Genomic DNA, 13,351 nt, shown 5'->3' with positions numbered 1-13,351 from the left:
CAAAGCATCAAACATTTTCTACACTTTCTGAAGATGAATGTGGGAATACTGAACAAATAAATATATAATAAAAAAGGACCATCTAGAGAAAATATCACCTGCTTTACCGAGATACTTGGCCAAAGATGACATATGTTATCTGGATTACTACTATAAGAAAAAAATTCATTGCCATAGTTTATTTACATGTAACACAGGCTATAAAGTCATCAAGGTGGTTATTAGGTTGATAGCTATTAACTATTAACTATTTCAAATCTTTTTTTTTCAACTTTCAACACTGTTTAGGAAAGGAAATATGTCATCTACTGGAATTTCACTATATTCATGAACTCAAAATCTGACAGGACTTTCACAAGGACATCTAAATAGATAAAATTCCTGCTGTGAAAAACTTCAAACCTAATTTAAAAGAGGACACTGCAAATAGATGTAAACAATCAAATGCAGCTGAGGAGAAAGGACAGGTACAACAGTGATAACAATATGTGATTACACAGAGCAGTGATATGCACAGATAGGAAACCATTTTTGGTGTTTTTGCTAGAAGATGGGAAGGAAGAACAGAGATCAGTTGATACAACTGATGTAAATGTCCTTGCGTGTGCTTGTTACATGCATTTACACAATGAAATATTCTACCTTTTCTATTTAACCTGGGTTTAGAAGTAAGTTTGTTTTTTTTTTTAGAGTCTTATACCCAAACAGTAGAAATAAACAATTTCACACAAATGTTCATGTGTCAAAAGAAAGCACAACTCAGGGCAGATCTGTGCAGGTAGTGAACTAAGTCACAGAAGGGGTTGGTTCCCATTGATGCACCCAGCAGCTGCAGCTATGAAATGTAAGGCAAATCCTGGCCCCTTTATCCTCCTGCAAGTCCAGGAACTTGTTGGGAAAAAATGCAGGTTTTTTGGCAACCTTTCCCCCAGCCTTGACAACACGAGATACACAAATTACATTCATGCAACTGAACTACCTATACAAGGGCAAATGTTAAATTTGGCTCCACTCATTAACAAATCATTCCACTAAAAATTATACCACCATCACCATTGTAAGGTGAAGATGATACAAAATAATTTGGGGTTTCTTTTCCTTCCCTCTCCTGCTTGGAAGTGTGTACATATTTTGTCCATGAGCCAGTCACATATTTTACAGACCTTAAGCTGTATATTAGCTGTATGTCCCTACACTAAGAGATTTCAGTAATTCATACAGTAATCATTGCAAGACAATAATGTGAATGCTCAGAATCTAAGTACAGCCTAACTGGAGGTAACAAAAATTCATCTTAATTTCAGGGAATACATGCAGAAGGTTAGATTCTTAGAATCCAAAATAATTAATTTTCAGTATCTGCTTTCATCAAGCATTATCTGGGAACCTGGAGTATGAAGGGTCTTGAAAATAAAACTAAAGTTAATTGCCTACAGTGAAGCTGTGGAAGAACTGAACTAAGCAGAAGTATTATTTCAGGAGTTGCCTTTCTTTCTTCAGCTTGGCAATATTTCTGACTAAGCAACCAACGTCTTTAACAGTTCTGACACTAATGAACCTTCTGATTGTACATGTACATTGTATGATCATTACTTGTAAACAAAGAACTGCTTAGTTCCATTATACATCTGTTAGCTAGCTGTGATGCCAGATAGGAAATGAGACTGTCATGTGTACATAACACAGAGAAAGAATTCAGTTTTGTAAAGTCTCCAGAAAGCACAAAGCTATGGCCAAAGAGTGAATTCACATTTCATTATAATCCAGTTGAAACAAGACTTCCTTTTCACAGAAGACACATGACAAAAAAGAGAGAGCACAAAACATACTGGTCTTGCTCTAGAAATACTCTTCCATTTTCTAGAATTTAACTCACATCTTCTCTGGTAACTTCTTATTCTTTTTTCTAACTTTTCCTGTCTTTCCTACGTAAATTCTTATACTTGAAAACCCAGGAACTGCATAATCATAACCAAAACAGTGATACACCTCCAGAACTCCCTTAAGGTCCACAATTAAGGTTAAAAAGTACACGAAGAACATAGTGACCTAGAAGGAAGTTACGAGAGAAGGATTTCTTCTCTAAAGAGGATTCTTTACTTTTGTGTTCTTTCTACCACAAAAATAAACTGACAGCATTAGAACTACGAAGCTGTTGGTTCTCTCCTGTGAAACACATGGAAACAAAGATTGTCTTGTCTGCCACTACTTCCTGCTGTTGAACTTGTCTAAATGGGAACCAAGTTTTCTGTACAGTTAATGCGGGACAGTGTGGAAGGAGGAAGGGAAATGAGGAGAAGGGTGGGTGAGACTGAGAAAAGAAAATAAAGGTACATAAGGGTAGACATTGACTACTTTCACTTACTTTTTTAGAAATTAACAGGACAAGTTGTTTTTTACTGCTATCTTGTACTTCCTCCAAATCTATACTAGACTGCAGCATTTCAGTTTACCATGTACATAAAAGCAATAGATACCCATGAATGTGAGAAGTATGATGTTCTTTCTATTATCTCTTACAGCCTTTTGTTGTCGGTCTTGGGGTTTGGCTTTTATTTACAAATGTGCACCCGGATTAACTGAAAGTCCTTTTCACCCTTTCTGAAGAAGTTAAATATTTCGCTGCACACTAAGATCTAGTAGAAACTATACTTATGTTTTGCAGAAATATATTTTGCTGGAATAACACCTCTTGCTCCAAATTACACGTTCTAGAGGGGTACTCCCCAGTAACTTGAAAACCTCATTTTCCCTTCAGTATTTTTGAAAGTCTGCAACAATGACTCATCAACTACTGCAGCACAACATACTGCTCTTTTCAAGCACCTGCAGCCCCCTAAAAGAGACATAGATCTTTTAATAATATACATAATTCCCTGCAATGGCTCATTGCAAAAACAAAAAAAACCAACCCAAAAAAATTTTTAAAAAAATCGTCTATCTTGCTTAATGAAACTACCTGTGAAAATGACAGTGGACTCTCAGACTTCTCTATGACTCTTAAAAATGTTAATGCTAATTTAAAAAAATCTTAATTGTCTTAATTTTTACTCACTTGGTTCAGTAAAATATAATCAACTTCATACCTGAAAGAGTATACCATTACAACTTTTTATACTAGCTTTCATGGAGTATTTTGAGGGTTAAAATATTGGGTCTAAACTATCAGCCTTTTTAAAATGCTTTTTTGCTTGTTTTCTCTCAACTTGACAAAGTTGCAGCAACGTACAATTTAATGTAACTAAATTCACAGAGCTGAGATTTGGTATAAACTGCAACTCCAAATAAACGTGTCTTACTAGCACAGCTGGAAATATTTCACTTTATAAAACTCACATTTCTTGTTTTAATAAACTTTGACAATTCAGTTTATGAAACCAACATTTTACAAATAAAATGAATCAGATAAAAAAGATTTTTCTCTCATTTGAGGTTACTTTTTTGCTGCCTACTCTTCTCTGAACATAATTATGTACCAACAAAAGTTATCCTGACTTTTTTGTTCCTCATTTTTTATGTGAGTGATATAGAGAAGACATTGTTTTCCTAGCATGTTAAAAAACAGTAAGTGGCAAAAACCGCAATTCTCTCACCTGCTTAGGTGTCACCCCAGGCATGCGAATGTCCAGTGCAAAATCTGACAGACTAAGTGAAATCACTGGCTGCTCACTTCCAAGGCATTCACTGGAAAGAGATTTTTTTAAATATCAATTTGTGTTATGTCTTTCTAAAAAGAAGGGTCTACAGAATTAGTAAAGAAGTTTGACAATGCTCAGTAGTTCCAGGAGTGCTCTGAAAATTTCACTCCTTCATGAGCTTAGGAAAACATCATAGTTATTCAGCACTTACTGAAGTAGTTACTTTGAGCAATCAGACAGACTAGTTTGGAAACATTAGCTGAAAATGTAACCTATCATCTCATCCTAATTATTGTCTGAAGTACATGGATGTGCAGACAGAGAATCAGTTAACTGTAAAATGTCAGGTACTGTTAATCATTCAGAACAATTTTGGGGTTTTTTTAAGCCTATGTGTCTGATTTATAATTGTATACAGATTAAATTTAAATTACATGCAAAGGGGAAACTTTTAATTCAAATACTTTGACATTTATAGTAACTTCTATGCTACTTTGGGTAGCAAAGTAAAACTTTACCTGAATATCAAGTTCTGTACTGAATGCAATACAGAAATAAATCGTATGAAAAACACAGATCACCATAAAGAATTTAATGGTAAAGCATCAGAAACGTGATGTAACATTGACATAAGTTTTGAATATGTATATTCATGTACAAATAAATATAGAAGTGACATGATAAATAAAGTACCCAGTATACCTCACAAACAGTAAAACCTTTTTTCAGAAGTTGAGAGGCTACTTCTCTTGTCCACACTACATTAAAGTTTACCTATGTGATTTCGCATTCAAATCACCCCTAAATTTACCAGAATTGCTCAGTTTTAAGTTAGTTGATGCCTTCTTGTTAAAACATCATTTTACACCGTAAGCTAACTCGGTCATCTGAAATACATTTATTCTGTGTGTAATCTCAAATACACTTGTAGTGTTATCTAAAAAAGTTCTGCTTTATTGTTTTATCATCCTAAACTCACCCTTAATGAGCAACCTATGGATAAAACATGAGTTTCTGTCTTCAGTGTGACAAGAGTGCCATTTCAAAATTGCAGAGAGAAAATTCATAGCAATGAGCAAAACCAAATACTACACACATTTTAATCTAGGACATGCTTTTTCACACTTTTGTAATACTGTGACTGCATGCACTCAACACATAATATTTTCCCACATAACCCACCTCTTGAAGACTGAAAGCGGGCTTCTGAAACCCAAGCAGATGTTTTGAAACAGAAAAAGCAGTATTAGCAGGTTGTTAACGAGGCCAGCCATGTCCACCCTGCTGTTTCTGGCCTGATTAAGTGAGCAGAAAAAGGGCAGCGCGGTTCTATCAGCTGTGATCCTGACAATCAGGCGGCAGCAGCAGCAATATCATTTCACCACTTCATTATTGTGTGCTCTGTGGGCATCCTCCAGCTGCTGACAAACCATCTGTCTTGGACGGCGATGCACTGTAAATCAGGAAGGTGGATGATGCTATGTTGTCTCTATTATTAGCTGTAAAAAGCTGTTGAAGAATCTTCTCTCACAGACAGATGACACTGTACTTCTGTCCACTTAGGGAGCTGAAAAGAAGTGGCACTAGTGGTGCTTTCTGACCGGGTTGTGCAGTTAAATCTGCATGTTCCTTATCAATCCACAGCACCAGAAATTTCAAGTGGCATCACAAAAACCAGGCTCAGTCATCCTTCAGAACCTGTAAAAATAGAAGCAGATAACACATTACAGCACTGGTTCTTTAGCAAATCCCCATTGAGGTATTTTAATACATTAGTGAGTTCTTTCATAAGGCTTAGCCCAATCCAAGTGAAGACTGCACTGGCTCTATTGACTCCTCCTGTCCCTCCCCTTCACTCCATACAGGGTCAGAAACTGATACATTTGATATTGATAAATAAAATGTACTCTCAAAGATATTTCACATGATAGGAAGAAATATAAAAACCTCCTCAGCATGCAAAATGCAAAGCATGGAATATTTCACACATAAAAACACCACCACACTGTGTTGTACCAGCAGCAAAAAAGGGCCAAACACTGACATAGCAAGAATCAAGGTTTGCAAATTTTATCAACTATCACCAAATGTTTCTGTACATATTGCAAGTTTGGAGAATACTTTACTTTTAATTCAACATGTAATAAATCATTCTGTCATTAAGGTATCTGTTTCTTATGCACTTTAGTTACTTCCAATATCCATTTCAGAAAACTGATGCTCAAAAATTACTTTTGAAAACACTGTAACAAAAACTATTGAGATCAGACTGCTAGATTAGTTAAGCAGTTTTCTATCCTTTCACATACCGAGGTTGTGTCAGCATAAACCATTACTCTACTTCCCGCTTTAACTTCAACTATTATTTCCCATTCTAGTCAGCACAATTTTTTTTATATAGTAGTATTGTTTTTTTTAGACTTCCAATTTTGGCAGAAGGAAAATGTCAAGTCATAATAAAAAATCTCTAACGTTTTATGTAGTAATTCTTCTAAGATAAATACTAATTAGCAAAAAACCTTCCAAGCCCACACATCTCCCAGCCCCTAGAACACAGTCAAAATACTGCTATGAGGATGAAATAGAAAAGCAGGATTCTGACATGAAATCAATTAAAATCCAGATATTTTAGGAAAAATCTCTCCTATCTCACGGACCATGGACCAAAAAGTCTTCTTATAAATCAAAAGTGCTTAAGCATACAATAAGAAGCCATGCTGGCTTAACAGCTACTGCCTGTTGTTAAGCTATGTTACATTTGCATTGAACTATCTGCAAGATTTAAAAATCTGATCACATTAATCATCATTAAACTTGCAAATTTTATTCAGTGAAGGATGGCACAAAAGATTCAGTCACAAACAACTAAAAATAGACTTCATATTAGTTTTCAGCTTGCCAAAAATATGCCAAAGCTGTCCAAAATGACTCATGCAAGCAGATGATACAATCTTAATTCCTTTTTAATGCAAATTTTCACGTCTCCACTTTTTTGATCTAAATTATTTTCGCTAGTGAACCACGCAAAGCTGCAAGAAATAGCATTGCACAGGATTGCTTATGATGAAAACCAAAAATCATTCAAAAACAAACAAACAAAAAGGCAAGTGTGACATGCTGACATGCTTCACCAAAGTCAAGACAACTATAAAAATAGAAAGCTTCATTGTTTTTACTCTTTAAGGTATACACCAACACAACAGTAGCTGTTCAGTATCTTTGCAAACCATGTCACCAGAAGTTTTAACACCTTTTTTCATTTGTATTATGCAACAAATTGCGTCTTTTTTTCTTGACCATATTGCAAATGTACTTGACAAGCAAGAACACTGAAGAACAGAGGCAGGAAAAATACAATGAGTTTTAACATATACAGAATTACAATATTCTGATTTTGTTTTTAATATGAATATATATTTTCAAGTGACTGAAGTGAAAAACAGATGCTTAATTTTTGCCAGCTTTACTTAGTCTGAGATTGGTTATACCAAGTCTGTTCCAAACATCTAGCTGGAATACAATTTAATAAAGGAAATTTATTTTATATAAAGGAAATAAAGGAAAGGAACAGAGAAACCAGACCACTAATAATTCCCCTTCAACTGCAATATGAAGGTTTCTTTATAACAGCTTTCAGTTCTCACTACAGAACACACTTTAATGTTAGAGGAACATTCACGGCTTTCAGAATGCTGACCAAAAGAGTGGGGGGAACAATAATAATCTGAAATGGTCTAAAAAAGCAAAGAAATTAAATCTCTAGTGAGACAAATACACATATGCCTAACATCTCTATGTTCTACTTAAAACCAGTTCAATTTCATCCCAAAAAGATATTTAAGTTTTATCAACTGGATGAATATGAAATGGATGAAAGTTTAATGCGCTTGGTACTTCAGATTAGACACCAGCACAAGCAAATTTTACACTTGAAAGAAGAGGGGGAAAAAAAAAAAAAAAAGGCAGCACTATCCTGAAGCAATTTCAATGTAGTTTTAGGTACCATGCAACACAGAAGGATATGAGATAGGGAAAAAGTGAGGACGAGAGATTCAATAATAAGATTACACAATTACTTAGGTTCATTATGTGGGCATCTAGATACCACTATTATGTTTTCAATTTTGGTAAGAGATCCCAAGGGAACAGAAATAGTGAGGTAAAATGACATAATTTATGACAAAGACTAGAGTGAAAGTAGAGAAAGGGAAATGAAAATTAGATTGGGCAATGTAAGCATGGTATTTTATACCACATGCCCCTCCCAGATATAGCAAAAACCAATTACATAAAACAAGAAAGTAAAGAAAAACGAAAGCAACTACCACAAAGACTGAAGGGGGAGGGAAGAAATGGAGAGGAGGGGAGAGTGGCTAAGAAGCTGAAATTCAAAACAGAATAAAAAATAGAGTAACAATATAAGAATGTAATGTCACAAATTAGAAGTATGTCTTTTAAAAGAATAGCAATTAAATTCTTAATTTCTAAAAATCAACTACACAAAAAGAAAGTTCTGTATTAACCACAAGTTCATAAAGCATATTATAGTAATTTCTTCAGTTTAGTCACTAGAACATTTTATAAACATTATCAAGTGAACAACCCAAAAGCAGAAACCACACCTTTAATCACCACTACCTTCAAGGAGAAAACAATTTAGAAGATGATTGAAATTTATGGAGATGAACATGCAATTCTATCACAGATGGCAATTTTGCATAGTTTAATCTATTTTCTTGTTGCATATGCATTAAAATCAGGGAAATGAGCAAGGATTACTTGAGCTCTGTCTTCAGCTAAAGCAGACTCCACATTTTGTCTTAGGTAAAATACGCTTAAGCAACAACTGGGTATACAAACAATATCCAGTTCAACAAATGAACTGCAGCTAGGCCTTCAAGTTGAAGTACTTTGCTTCTAATAACACAAGATAATAAGTATGTAGTGGGATCACCTTATGGGTTCATTAATGCACTAAATGTAGCCACTTACAACACTTTGGTCAAAGATGTAGAGAAAAACACATTTGGCAAGAAGCTGTCAAATTAGACAGCTCTTGATTCTCAACATCAATAAAAAGCATCTCACAAAACAGGTATCTGGTTAGTGGTATAATGGTTGGGAAAACAGTTGTCAGAAACAGAGGATACAATGCAGATGACACCAGACTGGGACAGGTGACTGATACACCAGATGGTCACACTGCTATCCAGAGGGATCTGACAGGCTGGAAAAAGGGGCTGATAAGAACCTCATGAAGTACAACAAGGGAAAGTGCAAAGCCCTGCACCTGGGGAGGTACAACCCCAGGCACCAGGACAGTCTGGGGGTTGCCCAGCTGGGAAGTAGATTGGCAGAAAAGGCCTTGGGGGTCCTCATGGAAACCAAAATTAACATGAGGCAGCAGTGTGCCCTTGCTGCAAAGAAGGCTGTACTGGATTTCCATAGCAAGGTTTTAGTAGCCGGGGGGGCTACAGGTGCAGCTTCTGGGAGAAGCTGCCAGAAACTGTCCAACAGAGGCAGTGCCAGCTGGCTCCAGGACAGACCCACCACCAGCCAAGGCCAAGCCCATCAGTGATGGCGGTGGTGCCTCTGGGACAACAGATTTAGGAAGGTGAAAAAGTTACTGCACAAGAGCAACTACAGCTGGAGAGAGGAGTGAGAACATGTGAAAGGAGCAGTTCTGCAGACATCAGGGTCAGTGATGGAGAAGGGAGAGGTGCTCCAGGTTCTGGAGCAGAGATTCCCCAGCAGCTCCTGGTGCAGACCACGCCGAGGCAGCTGTGCCCCTGCAGCTGATGGAGGTCCATGGTGAAGCAGAGATCCACCTGCAGCCCATGGAGGATCCTATGGCTGAGCAGTTGCATGCCCAAAAGAGGTTGGGAACCCATGGGAAGCCTGTGCTGCTGCAGGCTTCTGGCAGGACCCGTGGTCCCATGGAGAAAGTGAGTCTACCCATGGCTGAAGCAGCCTGTTCCTGAAGGACCGCAGCCCACCGGAAGGATCCACATTGGAGGTTTGCAGAGGACTCCCATGGGAAGGACCCCACACTGTAATAGGGGAAGGAGTTTTCCCCTTGAGGAAGAAGGACGAAGGCAGAGATGAACTGACTGTAGCCTCCATTCCTGTGCTGCTGGGGAAAGAAGGCAGAGAATTCAGGATTCAAGTTAATCCTGAGAAGAACCGAGGCGTAGGGCAAAGGTGGTTTTAAGATTTGGTTTTATCATTATCCTGCTATGATTTGACTGGTAAAAAATTGAAATAATTTCCCCAATTTAAGTCTGTTTTGCCTGTGATAGTAATTCATGACTGATCTCTCCCCATTTTTATCTTGACCCCTGAGCCTCTCATACTTTCTCTCCCCTGTCCAGCTCAGAAAGGGAGTGACAGAAGAGCTTGGGTAGGCACCTGGCGTTCAGCCAAGGCGCATCTATCAGAAAGACCAATGGTATCTTTGGCTGCATTAGCCAAAATATGGCCAATAGGTCAGTGGAAGTCATCCTTCCCCAATACTCAGTGCTGATGAGGCTGTGTACAGTTCTGGGTTCCCTAATACAAGAGACATGGACATACTATAGAGGGTCCAAGCAAGTGCCATCAAGATGATGAAGACACTGGAGCATCTCTCCTATCAGGACAGGCCAAGAGAGCTGGGACTGTTCACCCCAGAGAAGAGAAGACTCAGGGAGATATCATCATGGTATAGAAATCATAGAATCATAGAATCAGTCAGGTTGGAAAAGACCTCTGAGATCATCAAGTCCAACCCTTGATCCACTACCACCACAGTTACTAGACCATGGTACTAAGTCTCTTCTTAAAAACACCTCCAGGGACAGAAAATCCTCCACTTCCCTAGGCAGCCCATTCCAGTGTCTGATCACCCTCTCTGTAAAGAATTTCTTCCTGATATCCAGCCTAAACCTCCCTTGGCAGAGCTTGAGACCATGCCCTCTTGTCTTACTGATGGTTACCTTGTAGAAGAGATCAACCTCCACCTGGCTACAACCTCCTTTCAGGGAGCTGTAGAGAGTGATAAGGTCTCCCCTGAGCCTCCTCTTCTCCAGGCTAAACAACCCCAGCTCCCTCAGCCTCTCCTCACAGGACCTATGCTCAAGTTTCTTCACCAGCCTCATTGCTCTTCTCTGGACCTGCTCCAGTACCTCAAAATCCTTCCTGAACTGAGGGGCCCAGAACTGGACACAGCACTCCCGGTGTGGCCTCACCAGCACTGAGTACAAGGGAAGAATCACTTCCCTGGTCCTGCTGGCCACACTGTTCCTGATCCAGGCCTGAAGGGAGGGTGCAAAGATGAAGCCAGGTGCAAACTCGTTCAGTATCTTTATCAGTGATCTGGACCAGGGGATCAAGTGTCCACTCAGCCAGTTTACACTGAGTTGAGTGGGAGTGTTGATCTGCTGGAGGGTTGATCTGCTGGAGGGCAGGAAGGCTCTGCAGAGAAATCTGAACAGGCTGTATTGATGGGCTGAGATCCACTGGATGAGGTTTAACAAGCCAACTATCTGATCCTGCCCTTGGGTCACAATAATCCCAGGCAGTGCTACAGTCTGGGGGAAGAGTTTCTGGAAAGCTGCCCAGTAGAAAAGGACCTCCAACTGCCCACTGTAGTTGTTGGCTGCCTTGTATTTTCCTCTGCATTTGTTCAGGAAGATGATGCCCTCATCCCTGCCCACCTCAGCAGTATATTAATTTTCCATCAGATCAACTGGTCAACATGCCAGCAGGCAACAGCTGGTAGTCTCTCATCAAAGAAAGGTGTGAGCATAGAGATGGGGCTGTAAAGGATCCCCTTGTTTTGGCAGCATCCACACTAGACTTGGTATAATATTAAAAATAATTATTTTAATACTATATTTTAATTACATTTAAAAAATATATTTTAATATTTAAAGTATTTTTAAAATTAAAATGATATGTTTTCAAATATACTTTGCCTCTTGATTTAATTTATAAATTAATTTATATTTTGCAAATTCCTGTCTTCTGTGACAAAAACATTTTTCAGATATAAATACTGAAAGAAGGAAAATAAAAAAGAGAAATATGATTGGTCTTAATGTTTTTATGAATCTTCTCCAAAATTTGTTCTGCTGAGCATAAGTATGGTACATATTTTTAAAAGAAATATTTCATGATAAGAAACCTCTTGCCCATTCTATCAGAGGAAGCACACTATTTACACATGCAATAAAGAACTGTGACTTGAATTTTCTTGTATTATAGAAGTGAAACTGGATTCATCCTAATAGGATTTATTCTTTGAATGCTTTCCAGCATTAGACAATTAGACACTGTATATATTTTCCTGTTTAACTAAAAGTCTAAAATGACAATTAATATTAAGCTTTGTTTACAAGAATAGTTCATAAGTACAACAGAATCCATGAAAAAAACTTCAATGTCTGTATATCTAAATTTATTTTGAGAGATTCTGATGACTTGAAAAGCATTTTTTATAGGTTTCCTACTGGGAAAGTACATTCTGCTTACTATCTGTACCAAGAAACATCAATTAAAAAAAATCCTTCAAATGCTCTGCTAATTCAGTAGATACGGTGAGTTTTACCTACTAGACAGCATTTTTTGGTTGTTTTGGTTTTGTTTTTTGTGTGTGTGTGTGTGGCTTTTTACTGATTTGTTTTTTATTTTATTAACTGAAGTTTTATACTAGAAAGAAATAGAGGATGAAGAACTGTCATTTATGCTCAGCCTCTCCCTTTTGGTGATCAACATGGTCACAATCCAACTTGCAGGTTCTTAACTGCTATAAAGAGAAATCATAAACTCTATTGCCCCAAGCCATAAGCAAACCTTGTTCTCTCAACAATAAAGGAAAGTGCAATTGCACTCAGTAGGCAAATCATACAGCAATAGCAGTCACGGAAATCACAAAGAAAGAAAGTAAGGAAACTGGTTAACGTTTATGCAAAGAAAAAACAGGGACATTATTTCCAGGGAGATTGAGAAAACTGTCTCCTCTCCTAACTTACCCAATATATAGAAATTAAAACCAACCTTAGATTTTTTTTGTGAGCATCATAAAGTACATGAGAAAACACAGAAGAAACAAGGCAAGCCAAAAAACCTCCACAATTCAGTGTCAGGATTGCTGTCACCTCAGGCTCTAAGCTCTACAGACAGCTGTCATACTCAGCATTTCCAAGATGACTGAAAGGGGTAAACTTAGAAAATTAACAATTCCAGAAGCTGATCTGACAAAATCAAGTCTGCTTTAATTTTTAACACTGGATGGTACTAATTACTTGCTTAAAAGGGAAAATGCATAAGAAGCCTCTGCTTTCATTTAACATCCAGATCACTATCATTAGCACAATGCAATAAGAATAAAAGTCCACTGACGTGTCCTTTGTTTTCCCTTTGATACGCAAAAATAGAAAATATTAAAGGAAGAATGTTTCACAGAGTTAGGATTAGCCTCCAAGGATACAGTAGATGAGAGATCATTTCACATACTTAAATTCAATTACACATTAGATATGAACTGGGAGCCCCCGGTGGTCTAGGGGAAAAGACACTGCACTGTCACTGCAGAGACCCGGGTTCGATTCCCGGTCGGGGCCCCTCCCCGGGCAGATGGAGCTCGTTAGCCCTGTAAGGCAATCCATCTACGTCCTGAGGACCTCGCTGCCACCGTCCAAGCGTGCTTGGCCCCGGCAGATGAACCTCAGGAT

General features: G+C 38.0%; 1 protein-coding gene across 1 annotated transcript in view; it reads right to left on the bottom strand.

The window, feature by feature from the left end:
* Positions 1–13,351, bottom strand: part of PAM (peptidylglycine alpha-amidating monooxygenase) — a 117,169-nt gene that overhangs the window by 63,969 nt on the left and 39,849 nt on the right. The window contains exons 2-3 of the mRNA XM_027896726.1: positions 4,821–5,336; positions 3,594–3,723 (exon numbers count right to left, since the gene is read on the bottom strand). Coding sequence (XP_027752527.1) covers positions 3,594–3,617 — 24 coding nt within the window. The 5' untranslated portion in view covers positions 3,618–3,723; positions 4,821–5,336. The remainder of the gene's footprint in view (positions 1–3,593; positions 3,724–4,820; positions 5,337–13,351) is intronic.

The sequence above is a fragment of the Empidonax traillii genome, unplaced genomic scaffold (genome assembly GCF_003031625.1).
Source record: "Empidonax traillii isolate 1590-97213 ecotype Southwest subspecies unplaced genomic scaffold, ASM303162v1 scaffold18:size2335232, whole genome shotgun sequence".
Lineage (NCBI taxonomy): Eukaryota > Metazoa > Chordata > Aves > Passeriformes > Tyrannidae > Empidonax > Empidonax traillii.
Note: the sequence above shows the minus strand (reverse complement) of the source record. Positions and strands in the feature narration are given on the sequence as shown.